Source organism: Geotrypetes seraphini, chromosome 11 (genome assembly GCF_902459505.1).
Source record: "Geotrypetes seraphini chromosome 11, aGeoSer1.1, whole genome shotgun sequence".
NCBI classification, from domain to species: domain Eukaryota; kingdom Metazoa; phylum Chordata; class Amphibia; order Gymnophiona; family Dermophiidae; genus Geotrypetes; species Geotrypetes seraphini.
This window is the reverse complement of record NC_047094.1, coordinates 7,366,028-7,380,403: the sequence shown is the minus strand read 5'-3', so window position 1 is coordinate 7,380,403 and position 14,376 is coordinate 7,366,028. Positions and strand designations below refer to the sequence as shown.

The 14,376-nt window shown below is 44.3% G+C and overlaps 1 protein-coding gene across 1 annotated transcript in view; it reads right to left on the bottom strand.

Moving 5' to 3' along the window:
• Window positions 1-14,376, bottom strand: part of CACNA1H (calcium voltage-gated channel subunit alpha1 H) — a 304,694-nt gene that overhangs the window by 211,524 nt on the left and 78,794 nt on the right. Inside the window, exon 6 of the mRNA XM_033914172.1 lies at window positions 5,184-5,276. Coding sequence (XP_033770063.1) covers window positions 5,184-5,276 — 93 coding nt within the window. The remainder of the gene's footprint in view (window positions 1-5,183; window positions 5,277-14,376) is intronic.

Genomic DNA, 14,376 nt, shown 5'->3' with positions numbered 1-14,376 from the left:
TACAGGAAGAGGCGGTCGGAGCAGACCGCGAATGAGCGAGTCCGCGATTTGCGATCCGCAAATTTGCGGGGGGGGGGGGGAACGCTGTATTTTGAATTAGCTACTCCTCATTCGGATGCTACACTTTCGTCTGTGGCTGGTCTGTGTGTGGGCCGTCTCCTGGGGTGAGGACCTGCAGACCATTCTGTGGCTTTTGGTATGAATGTTCTCAATTCATGTGTGCTTTGCTGTCCTATCACACAATAGCGTTTGGGACGACTTCCCTATGAGGAAAGGCTAAAGCGACCAGGGCTCTTCAGCTTCAAGTTTATTAAAATTTTTCATTAATCGCTTAATCTTGTTTCAAAGCGATGTACATACATAAAAGACAATATTTAAATTACAACTTTAAGATAAAATTGCATTTTTAAAATTAACAATAAAACATTAATTAATATATAACCATTAAAATAAATAAATTGTATGCAAATTAACAAACATGAATGAAGGGAAAAAGGGGAAATGAAATACAATTTATAATAGAAAAGAAGGTAGGGAAAAACATAAGGATGGGAGTTCAAAGAATTGTCGAAATCAGCATTATTAAATTCAAGGGAAGAACTTGTTAATCAAAAGCATCTTTGAAAAGGAATGTTTTTAAGTTAATCTTAAATTTCTCAATATCATGTTCTTTCCTTAAGTGTATTGGCAGAGAGTTCCAAATTTGTGGAGCAGTAACAGAGAAGATAAATTGTCTTCTAGTATTAATGATTTTGAGAGATGGAATTGTTAATAAATGCTGTTCGTTGGATCGTAATGTTCTATTTGTAGAGTAAGGAATTAGTGTATTAAAAATAAATGCAGGTGTTTTAAAAAACATCGCTTTAAAAGTGAGTAGGCTTAGTTTATATGTTATTCTATGGGATACTGGAAGCCAATGAGCTTTCTTGAGCAATGGCGAAGAGATGGCTCAGAGGTGATATGATAGAGGTCTATAAAATACTGAGTGGAGTGGCAAGGGTAGATGTGAATCGCTTGTTCACTCTTTCCCAAAATACTAGGGCTTGGGGCCATGTGATGAAGCTACTAAGTAGTACTTTAAAACAAAGTCCTGCCTGAGAGGCATAAAAACGTCAGTGTCGTCATACTGGGACAGATCGAAGATCCATCAAGCCCAGTGTCCTGTATCCAACAGTGGCTAATCCAGGTCACAAGCAGCTGGCAAGACCCCAAAAGACGCAACCAAGCATCCTTCTGGCTTTGGCCATCGCCTTTTCTTCAGGAATGGTTATAAAATTCAAGCTTTTCTTTCTCTTGTTCGTTTGATCTGGTCTGCTCAATGTACCTGAGGCTCTGGCCCTACTGTACAGTCTGACCCCAGCACGCTGCACCTTCCACTAAGTGAAACCCGGAAAGGGCAATCTATATCTTACAAAATATTTCCACGCGTGCAGAGGGGAGGCCGCAGCAGCACAAACGGGTCTGGAAAAGGGTCAGAAATGTGCTGCTTGACTTCACAAGCAGCTGCCCCCTCATCTAGGACAGGAATTTATGGGTTTAATTTGTCTTCTCAGAGGGAAAATCACCAGGCCGCTGTCCGCAGTGACGTCGGCTCTTTATCGGCATTACAGTAACTTGCAGACAGTTTGGGTTCACACTTGCCAAGTGTTATAGGATTTGCTTTCCGGTGCAAAAGGCTACATGCTGGTGAGTGTTTTGGGACTTTAATTTGGAAGGGAAGCGTAAATGAGTCCTGTACGAAGTCACTTCTGGAAAATCACAGTAAAGAGAGGTGCCTGATAGCTCACAAACCCTGCGGGGTGGAAAGTTCTGATTCAGTAATGACCGACATACACAATGCTGAAACAGGCAATTACAGCTTCATTTATTGTGTGTGGGGGGGAGGGGAGGGATAGTTATCAAGGTGTTATAAAAGATGACCTTTAACTGCACCTTGATTTACCACAGAGGTCATCGACCTGTGGGGTGTGAATAACAAGCAGCACTGTTCTAGGGGTCCAGAGCGTCAGGCCTGCCATGCCACGGCCTCAAGGACCAAGGGATGGCACTAAAGAGCGCTAGACATTCGCGCACGGACAAAGGAGCTCAGACAAAGGCGCGCAGGACGTCAGCGCCCCGGATTAAAAGTTAAATTTAAAACACTCCGAGGAGATGTGTGTGTATGGGGGAACCCCCCCCCCACACACTTAGAAGTGTTGGCGCTGCCATTGGGGAGGAGGAGGGGGGATCCCCTCCCCCACAGAGAGGAAACTGTAATTTTTCCCTAAAACACTTTTCTCTGTAATGGGGGGGTGGGTTTCCTCTCCCGAATCCTCCAACGGCAGTTCCAATATTTCTAAGTAAACTGAGGGGTTCCCCCCCCCCCCACATCCCCTCAGAGCGCTGACGTCTTGTGCGCATTTGTCTGAGCTCCTTTGTCCTCGCGCGCTTTCATCTATGTACCCGAGCTCCTGGCCCTAACTTCCAAGGGCCCCCCCAGTCCTGACTACCCCAACTCAGCCCCTCCCAGTTCCCACAAAAGTATAGCCCCCCTGAACAAAAACTCCCCAATCTGGCCCCTTCAAAATACACCTCCTGATAAGGACCTTCTTATGCATAACCCCCCCCCCCTTACACACACACAATCAAGAATTCTGCCCCCTCCCCCATATCTCTCTCTCACCCCTGTGTCAATACCTAAGGTGACCATACGTCCTGTTATTGGACTGACCGTCTTGTTGTCCCGACCTACTGCTTTGGGACGCCGAAATGTCCCGTTTTCAGGGACAGCGTCCCAAAGTGGTGCATGGGGACAATAGGACTGGCGATCGCTTCCCCTTCCTGCCGTACCGATTCAAACCACCGGTCCGCTGCCGCTGCACCTTCTTCTTGCCGCCTGGAAGCCTTCTTCCCAACATCAATTCTGACGTCGGAGAGGAAGTTCCAGGCCAGCCAGGCAGCGATTGGGTAAGGAGGGAGGGGAAGCGATCTACTGTCACGTTGTCCCCGCGCACAGCTTTGGGACGCTGACATTTTGGCGTCCCGACGCGGTGGGTTGGGACAACGGGACGGCCGGTTCGATAAACTCAAGCTATGAAACCATAAGCTGTTGGAAGTTCTTAGCACGAGTTGTGAGGCCTCTTTCCTTCCGCAAATAAACTCGCCATAAGCAACCTGTTTTTGCGCGCGTTTAAAGAGAAGGGAAAGGGGAAGGTGAGATGCTGCTCTCCCCCCATGATGTCTCCCCCAAATGTTCCACTCTAGATAGGAATCTAACCCCCCCTTTTACAAAACCAAACAAGAGTTTTTTTAGCGCCAGCAGGCACGCTGAATGCTGTGCGCTGCTCCGAACCCGACAGGAACTCTATGAGCACTGGAGCAGTGCAGGGCATTCAGCGTGCCGGCTAGAACTAAAATCCTCGTGGGCGGTGTTGTAAAAAGGGTGGGGGGGGGGTTTAAATTACTTTATTCATTTATTTTTCTATACTGTTCTCTCAGAACGGCTTACATGGATTTATTCAGGTACTCAAGCATTTTTCCTTGTCTGTGCTGGTGGGCTCACACTCTATCTAATATACCTGGGGTAATGGGAAGATTAAGTGACTTGTCCAAGGTTACAAGGAGCAGAATGGGATTTGAACCCACAATCTCAGGGTGCTGAGGCTGTAGCTCTAACCACTGCGCCACACTCTCCATCAATGCAATATCAGAAGTGGGCCAAGTATAGAACAATGAAGCCATTATGACATCACTGTTGAGGTTGGCTCTCAGGTATTGGTGGAATGAGGCATTATGACATCACAATCTCAACTCTGGAATGTTGCTACTCTTTGGGATTCTGCCAGGCATTATGACATCAGGGAAAGGGATTGGGACTTGTAAACCACCTTTTTATAGTTTTACAACCACACTCAAAACGGTTTACATACAGGTATCCCTGTCTGTCCCAGTGGGCTCACAATCTATCTAATGTACCTGGGGCAATGGGGGGATTAAGGGACTTCCCAGGGTCACAAGGAGCAGCACAGGATTTGAACCCACAACCTCAGGGTGCTGAGGCTGTAGCTCTAACCACTGGGCCACACTCCTCCAATACAATGTTACAAGTGAGCCAAGTATAGAACAATGAAGTCATTGTGACATCACTGTTGAGGTTGGTTGGTGGAATGAGGCATTATGACATCACAATCTCAACTCTGGAATGTTGATACTCTGGGTTTCTGCCAGGCATTGGGACATCAGGGACAGGGATTGGGACTTTTAGACTGCCCAATCTATCTAATGCACCTGGGGCAATTAAGTGACTTGCCCAGGTTCTCAAGGAGCGGTGTCACTCAGTCCTCCATGGCCCCAGGTACATTAGATAGATTATGAGCCCACCGGGAATACCCGATTGTAATACCGCTTAGATAACCTTGATAGGCAGTATATAAAAACCTAATAAACTTGAAACTTGAAACCCACAACCTCAGGGTGCTGAGGCTGTACCTTTAACCACTGGGCCACAGTCTCCCCTTAACAATAAAGATGGCCCTGTGTTTTTAAAATACCATTGGAATTGTTGTTGGAATGTTCTGTGTTGTTCCAGACATGTTCCTATCATCCATGGTGGCTCTACTCACTCCTGGTCCTACCCCACCAGGTCGATATTTCAAAATGGCACTGGCAGACCTGGGACCAGCACTGTTTATTGAACTGACATGGCAAGAAACGGGCATCAATCTTAGGTCATACTAGCACCATTTTGAAATACTTACCCACTAGGCAGGCACTGGGTTTATGAACTCCATAGACGGGGTTGTCATGGGTTTTAAATTTCGAAGCTCCCCCAGGCCTTATTGAATGAGAAGATGGAGCGAGCAGGGGCTTTTGGCTGTGGCTGCCAAATTTAAAATGTTTGAAATGAAATGAAACGAAGCAGGAAATTGTATGAAATTTTCCCGTTTCTTTTCAAATAAAAACACAATCCAGGCAAAGGATAACCAACTGAGCTTCGTTCGCAGCTCAAGTGGAAAGCTGTGACTCCTTGCTATTAATCTCACTGAAAACCAGTAAAATACATCCTCACTGCAAAACTGAAGAGGGAGAAATAGCAGAGAAGAAGCACGAGACTGCCCTATAATGATGGCATGACCTGACTTTGCATATTGGCTTTTAACAAATGAAGCAGGGGTTAAATACATGAAAATTAAATTCATACTTACTATTATAAGTAGTATAAAGTATATGAAATTGTAAAACGAATGTGCATCCATTACGTAATACATGATGTCAACCCATCCTTCCAAGGTTATAACCTACAAAGAGAGAGAGAAAGGATTCTTAGATTTGCTGTCTCGGGGCTACTGATTTTATCCCCTCGCCTGCTATCTCAGCGTCTTATTCGGAAACCGAGGCCTTAGCTGGGACTGGCAATAACAGCGCAGCGCCATAAGCAGTTCTGAAACCTCAACACGCACTGATTCTCAATAAATTGGACAATTGAAATTTTGGTGTCAGGTCAAAAGCGCGCCTGGACAAAGGCGCGTGCAGACAATTGAGCGCAGCGCGGAGGCGCGCACCGCAGAAAATTACTGTTTTTAGGGCTCCGACGGGGGGAGGGCGTGGGGGGGGAACCCCCCCACTTTACTTAATAGAGATCGCGCTGCGATGTGGGGGCATTGTGGGGGGTTTGGGGGGTTGTAACCTCCCACATTTTACTGAAAACTTCACTTTTTCCCTGTTTTTAGGGAAAAAGTTAAGTTTACAGTAAAATGTGGAGGGTTACAACCTCCCAAACCCCCCACAACGCTGGCGCAATCTCTATTAAGTAAACTGGGGGGGCTCCCCAACAAAACCCCCCGTCGGAGCCCCTAAAAACTGTAATTTTCTTCGGCGCGCGCCTCCGTCTTGCGCTCAGTTGTCGGCGCGCACCTTTGTCTTTCGCGGGGTTGTCTATGAACCGAAATTTTACACTTTAGATCAGTGGTTCCCAATCCTGTCTTGCAGAACCACCAGCCAGTCAGGTTTTCAGGACAGCCCTAATGACTATGCATGGAGCAGATTTGCATGCCTGTCGCCTCCATTATATGCAAATCTCTCTCATGTATATTCATTAGGGCTGTCCCAAAAACCCGACTGGCTGGTGGTCCTCCAGGACGCGGTTTGGGAACCAGTGCTTTAGGTGAACCTCAAGTGTCATTTCTTTCACCTCGTCTGTATTTCCAGAGTGAAAACAGAGGCGCAAATAGTCAGCTGATGGCAGCCTGCTGTCGTCTCCGCCATTCCAATTCGCGGCGGCTGACCGCAGCAAGCTCCACCCACTCCCGGAAGAACACCCCCGCTTAGGCTGTTCAATTTGCACTCTTCTAAGTGGTGCATGTTGCATGCATGTGCCGAACGAGCGCACCACGGAGCAGTGTGCTATGCCTTCCCTGTTCACGATCGCATTACTGCTCTATGACCTTTCCAATTCCAGTCATCTGGACTCATATACCACCAGCACTGCACTAAGCTTTCCCTCTCAACCTAGCTTTAACATAGAAACATAGAAAATGACGGCAGATAAGGGCCGTAGCCCATCAAGTCTGCCCACTCCACAGACCCACCCCCTAAGTCTGCTCTAGAGCCCCCGCTCTAACTGACCCATCCGTAACTTCACCCTCTCAGGGATCCCACATGGGTGTCCCATTTACCCTTAAAATCTCCCATATTCCTCATTTGGACTTCACTCTTGTCTTCTGCCATTCAAGGCTAGAGTGTTGTTTAAATTTGGATGTATTTGCTATAAAGTTTTATTTGGGTTAGCTCCATCTTACCTTGTTGCTCATTTTAGATTTTTTAAATGTAATAAAAAATATACGTAGATCCGGTTGGTTTTATTTTCCTTCAGCGAAAACGTGTCGCTTGAAGAAATTCTTAGATAGGACTATGGCGTTTCAAGCAGGAGTTATGAATTTGTGTTTGAACGCTCTTATTACTCCAGCCCTCACTTATTATCAATTTCGGAAAGATTTGAAAACTTATCTATTTAAACAATACAATATTTAATAGATTTCAAAGTTATGATAAGCAGATTTTTAAAAATTATTTTTATGGAATAATGTTTACAGTCGCTTATCTATTTTAGTATAAATAATCTGTATTGTGCATATTTTACTTTGAATAAGTTAGTCAGTATTTTTTATTGAACTGTGTTATTTTCTTTTATAAGACATTGTTATTTGGATCTGTATTTTTAATTACTTCTTGTAATTACTATTGTGTAAACCGCCAAGAACTGATGGTTTGGCGGTATATAAAAAGAAACTATTATTATTATTCTCGCTCTACGCAGGCCTTCTTAACCGTCGCTCCCTTATAGACAAATTTCATCTAGTTGCAGACTTAATCAGGCCTCACGACGTCTGTTTCTGATCGAAATGTGGCTCACTGCCTCTCTCCACCAGACTCCTCCTCCCGCTTCTGCCATAACAGGCCCACCCAACATGGGGGAGGTCTGGCCATACTTTACTCCTCCAAATTCTCACTTACTGTTTTTCGCCCACATTGCCACTCCTGAATAGAATCCCTTCAGTTTAGACCAGGGGTGTCCAACCTTTTGGCTTCCCTGGGCCGCATTGGCCGAAAAAAATGTTTCTGGGGCCGCACAAACGCTGTAGCAAGACAGAGGAGGGAGCCGGCCAGACGGTAAACACCAGGGGGCAGCAGAGGAAAACACTGCATCACTCTCGATCGGGGCCGCACAAAATACTTCACAAGGCCGCAGGTTGGACTCCCCTGGCTTAGACTTTCTTCATCACTACTACTCCTCATATAGTGCTGAAAGGTGTACGCAGTGCTGTACATTTTGACATTACACAGACGGTCCCTGCTCGAAAGAGCTTACAACCTAACTTGGACAGGGGTTGTTCTCCCTTGAACTGGGGTTGTTTTCCCTTGAGAAAAGGAGACTACAAGGGGATATGATCAAGACATTCAAAATACTGAAAGGAATCGACAAAATAGAGCAGGAAAAAACGTTATTTACAATGTCCAATGTGGCACGGACAAGGGCTGAAGCTAAGGGGGGACAAGTTCAAGACAAATATCAGGAAGTTCTGCTTCACGCAACAAGTGGTGGACACCTGGAATGCTCTCCCAGAAGAGGTAATTGCGGAATACACCATTCTAGGATTTAAGGGTAAGTTAGATGTACATCTCCTTATGAGTGGCATGAAGTGACATGGGTAGGGGTAGGCTAGATGCACTTCTCTTTACGAGAAGCTTGGAGCGATAGGGGGACCAAAACTATGCCAGGGTACACCTGGTGGGGCCTCCGCGTGTACGGATCGCCGGACTTGATGGACCTAGGGTCTGTTCCGGAGATGGCGCTTCTTATGTTCTTATGACAGACGTGCCATATAGGGTTGGGGAAGCAGGACTTAAGGTGAGAAGAGTTAGGCGTTGAAAGAAGCTCTCCACTGACTTCATTTGGCAGACGATACCAAGCTTTGTAATGAGGTAGACATCCCGGACGGTGTGAATAACATGAGGCGGGATCTGGCGAAGCTTGGAGAATCGTCTGGTAATTGGCAACTAAGATTTCACGCTAAAAAGACATAGCCATGCACTTGGGCTGCAAAAATCCAGGAGAACGGTATAGTATAGGAGGCGAAGTACTTCTGTGTATGGAAGAACAGCGGCACTTGGAGGTGGTTGTGTCTGATGATCTCAGGATGGAGAAACACGTGAGGGTCAAAGCCAGGTGAGGGTCAAAGCCAGGAGGATGCTTGGGTGTATAAGGAGAGGAATGGCCAGTAGGAAAAGGGACCTTTTGGAATATTGTGTGCAATTTTGGAGACCCCCCCCCCCCACCTTCAAAAAGGATATAAATTGGATGGAGTCGGTCCAGAGGGTGCTACAAAATTGGTTATTGGCCTTTGTCATAAATCATTTGGGGACAGACTTAGAGAACTTAACGCAGCAGATCAGAACTTTCCTTCTATTCCCTCTATGAAGGATTTTTTCTACACTAGGAAATCAAATTTTTCAGTAGTTGCCCCAACATTATGGAACGCTTTACCATATCAACTCCGTCATGAAAAACAACTTGATAGATTTAAGATAAGCTTAAAGACTTTCAACTGCTCTTGAATCATTTCTTTTCCACACAACCAACCACTTCTACGAAGCGACCCTATCCCAAATGTTTTATCCTCTCCCTCCATTTTCTTTCAAACTCTTTTTTTTTTTTTCTCTCTCTCTTTTTTCTTCCTCTTCTAATTATGTAACTTTACCCCTCCCTTTCCCCCTTATCCTCACTCTCAAGTTTGTCCTGTTCATGTCTTTAATGTACACTTTTATTAACTTCTCTTTTATAAATATAACCTTTTAACTCTATTTTTAACATTTTACTGTAAACCGGCCTGATACCAGTTGATGGTCGGTATATTAAAAATTAATAAACTTGAAACTTGAACTCCCATACTCTGGAAGAAAGAGGGGAGAGAGGGGATATGATAGAGACATTTAAATATCTTCATGGCATTAATGTATAGGAGGAGAGTCTGTTTCCAATGAAGGAACACTCCGGAAGGTGCTTCTCCTTATACCACGCCAATAATGGGTGTAATGTGGCACCTTAAGTTACCTGTGATAAATATAGGACCTGCCCATTGCTCCGCCTCCTGTATTTACGCTTAGCCACCCAAAAACGTATGACTGTGACTGCTTTCATACACAGCTGGGGCTGGCTTCAATAAATGCCGCTCAGAATTTAGTGCAAAATGGTATTCTTTAGTGGATGTTCTGGGATCTACGCCCTATATAGCATAGCGCATAGAGCGCCTGGATTTGCCCCCAGCTTTGGACGTGAGGAGTCGCACCAACTGAAACAAGGTGGGTGCAGGTCTGCATTAACCTACAACACTGCATGCATTTTAAAAGAATGCGTCAGATCCCCCACCGCCCCTCCCATGACCACACACCCTTTACAGATCCGCAGAGAAACACAAAGAGGGGCATTTTCAACACTTTGTCTAAGTCCAGCTTTAGACATTTCCCACAAGACATCCAAAAGTCGGGGCGGAGAAACGTCCGTTTTCAAAACTACAATTGTTTTTTTGAAAATGACCTATTGGGACGTCTTGGCCGTCAGGATGTCCAACCTTTTTTCGCCATTTTCAACCACAAAAGCATGCAAGTTCAAAACGTCCAAACCCAAACTAGCTGGATGTGGGAGGGGGGGTCATCATTGTGATGGATTGGCCACACAGATATCCCAACCGAGCAGTGGGAACATTTTAGAGGGCACTGCTGTGAACATCACATTAAGGGTGTGAGAAGTACAACTCACCATAACCCCTTAAAATGTATGGTGAGCCCTCCAAAACTCCCCCCAAACCTACTATACCAATTTGTCTAACACCCCAATAGCTCTTATGGCTGTAGAAGGCACCTATATCGCAGCATAGTAGGGTTTTGGTGGCCTCATACTTTCCAGCATAAATGAAATGGTTAGAGTGGGATATGGGCCTGGGTCCCTGTCTCTATGATTCACTACACCACCCACTAGGCAACTCCAGACACCCTGTGATTTGCAGGATATCAAGAAACAATAAACTTGACACTTGCTTGGTGCTCTACTAAGAACATAAGAATAGCCTTCCTGGGTCAGACCAAAGGTCCATCAAGCCCATTCTCACGGTGGCTAATCCAGGTCACTAGCCAAAACCCAAGGTGTAGCAATATTCCATTCTACCAATATAGGGCAAGCAGTGGCTTCCCCTTTGTCTTTCTCAATAATAGACTATGGACTTTTCCTCCAGGAACTTGTCCAAACCTTTCTTAAAACCAGCTATGCTATCCGCTCTTACCATATTCTCTGGCAACGCTTTCATATACCAGGTACTACTACTGTTCTAGAGACAGATATATATTAATTTTGTTCAGATCTTTGGGGGTTGTGAGGGGGTCAGTGACCACTGGGGAAGTGTGGGGGGATCATGACTTAATCCTTTACTCACAATAACAGTTTTAAGAGTATTACCAGGGCTGAATAAGACTTTGTGCTGTGCTCTCAGCAAGGTACGGTACGTACGATAGACAGAGGCTGTACCATGCAACCACAAATCAACAAAATAATAAAAACATCATTCGCAATTATGAGAAACCTAAGTCAAGTTCGAAAATTCTTCGACAGAAAACAATTCCAAGTGGTGGTACAATCACTAATCCTAGGCCGAATAGACTACTGCAACGTACTATATCTCCCCTGCCCAGCAACCACGATAAAACAACTACAAACAATACGTTAGACTTCATCTATTCGCTGAAAAAAATACGACCACATCACAGAAGCATACCACGACTCACACTGGTTCCCAATACAAGCCAGAGTACACTTCAAATTCCACTGCCTACTATTCAAAGCTTTCACGAACATATTAGTTCCGTAGTAAAGGTCTGCTTCTATAAACTTCGCATCATTAGATCATTAATTTCCATTCTAAACACTGATTCTATTACTATATTGACCCACTCTTTAGTAATTTCTCATCTAGACTACTGCAATTCGCTCCTTAACGGCCTTCCGCAAAAGGAATTACGACGCCTTCAACTAATACAAAATACTGCAATAAAACTTATCTATGAAAAAAACAAATATGATCATGCCACTCCTCTCTTAAAGGAAGCCCACTGGCTTCCAATTTCTCATCGTATCACTTATAAAATTATTCTACTCACTTTCAAAATCAAACTCTTACATCAACCTACATTCCTCGATAAACTTCTTATACCTCAAAGTGCCACTCGCACATTAAGATCATCCGACCAAAAACTTCTCTATATTCCATCCCTTAAAGATTTCTATTATACTCGCAAAACAAACTTCGCTATAACAGCCCCTACCTTATGGAACTCACTGCCACAACATCTTCGTGACGAACAACAACTAGTCAAATTCAAGATCAATCTAAAAACTTTCTTATTTCGAGATGCTTTTAATCAAACCTAAAAGCATCCTTTCTCTCTTCTTTCGACCAGCAAGCTTCCATTATTTTAATGTTCCCCTCCCTTTTGTTCAATCCTCCCCTCCACCCTCTCCTTCTCACCTATACAATGTAACTTTTTTCTCTTTCCACACTTACTGCCCTCACATTCCAGTACGTCAAGTCTTTGTCATTTATGTTTAACTTTAGACATCTTTTTGCACATACTATTACACTCAATTCTTTTTTTAAACTTTATTGTTAACCGGCCAGACAATTGCTTGATGGTCGGGATATTAAAAATCAATAAACTTGGAAACTTGGAAACTACTGGAACAACAGACTAACTCATTCCACCTCAACCAGACACAGGAGAACCCACACAATATTCGCACACCGTCAACCAAAAATGTCAAACGAAGAAAACTATGACAACCTACTGGACACCAGAGCAGCGAAACTGGACCGACAACTCACCAATCTGCTGACTTCGACCACAGACTACAAAACCTTCAAAAAAGAAACAAAAGCCCTACTCTTCAAAAAAATACATAAAACCAATATAACACAACCAAACATGCCCCAAACTTCACCTGAAATACTATCTACTCCTTAGCAAATTAGAAAATGTTCAGACTATTCCTTAAATTCTTCTTAATGTCTTACAATTCTTATGTAATCCGTCTTGAACCACAAGGTAATGGCGGAATAGAAATCATTCATGTAATTTAGAATCCGGTGCTTGAATGGTAGGCATTTCTTCTTCCAAACTGGCGCAGGTTTTGCGCCGTGTTCTCGGCAGATGAGTAGCACAAATCCCGTGCTGCCATCCAGAAAGTCCTTGTCTGCAAAGGACAGGCTTCCAGACCAAATGCAGGATGTAGAGTCCAGGGAAGAGGAGCTGATGTTAGCATTTCTTAAAACAGTTGCACAAACCCCTGAAGATGCTTCAGTCAATTGCAGTTGTCTTACCTTCATTAATCCTTCCTCTAACGCACCTGGTTGATTTATTTGTTTATTCAATTTTCTATACCGTTCTTCTAGGAGAGCTTAGAATGGTTTGCATGGGTTTATTCAGGTACTCAAGCATTTCTCCCTGTCTGTCCTGGTGGGCTCACAATCTACCTATTGTACCTGGGTCAATGGGGGGATTAAGTGATTTGCCCAGGGTCACAAGGAGCAGCGTGGGTTTGAACCCACAACCCCAGGGTGCTGGGCTGTAGCTTTAACCACCTGCTCAATCTGTTTCCCTGTTGTAATTGTAAACTTCTTATTTGAACAGGACCCGGTGCTACATTTTCAATACAGAGCAAATGACCTGAACTTGATATGGCTTTAGAATTCGTTGCCGGACAACGTGGTGAAATCAGTTAGCTGACTGGTGGTTTAAAAAAGGATTGGATAATTTCCTAAAAGAGAAGTCCAAAGGCCATTATTGAGATGGCTTGGGAAAAATCCACTGCTTATTCCTAGGATAAGCAGCATAAAGTCTGGTTTACTACATGGGATCTAGCTAGGGACTTGGGACCTGGGTTGGCCACTGTTGGAAACAGGACACTGGGCTTGGTGGACCTTCGGTCTCTCCCAGTATGGTCATTCGTATGTTCTCGTGTGAGCCAAGTATAGGACAATCGAGCCATTGTGACATCACTGCTGAGGTTGGCTCTTAGGCATTGGTGGAATGAGGCGTTATGACATCACAATCTCAGATCTGGAATGTTGTTATTCTTTGGGTTTCTGCCAGGTACTTGGGATCTGGGTTGGCCACTGTTGGAAACAGGATACTGGGCTTAATGGACCTTCAATCTTTCCCAGTATGGGAGCTTTATGTTCTCGTGTGAGCCAAGTATAGGACAATCGAGCCATTGTGACATCACTGCTGAGGTTGGCTCTTAGGCATTGGTGGAATGAGGCATTATGACATCACATTCTCAGATCTGGAATGTTGTTATTCTTTGGGTTTTTGCCAGGTACTTGGGATCTGGGTTGTTTACTGTTGGAAACAGGATACTGAGCTTGATGAACCATTGATCTGTCCCAGTATGGATATTCTTATGTTCTCTCTATTAGACCTATCCCCATAGTTCTGAGAAACAGCTAAACAATGTACCAGACTTTCATTCTTGTTTTATCAAAATGTCACCTTTAATGCCCAGTATGAATACTGACAACACAATAGAAAACAGAGATTCTTTTAGCTGAAATTCTGCAAATGAATGTTCTCTTGTCTCAGAAAGAATGTGATCTTATCTTGCAATGGACGTTTCTGGCTCAGGAATCGGTTCTTAATAATTCAGTCCTGGACAAGAAACAGATCAATCTTATTCCGACACATGAAATTCAGTGAGAAAGCCGAGCCAAGTAAATAAGTGCGGCTTGAAACTATTCATCAACCGAGGTAATGCAGCAAGAAACACGTTTGCTAATTCTCTTCTCGTGAAAAAGT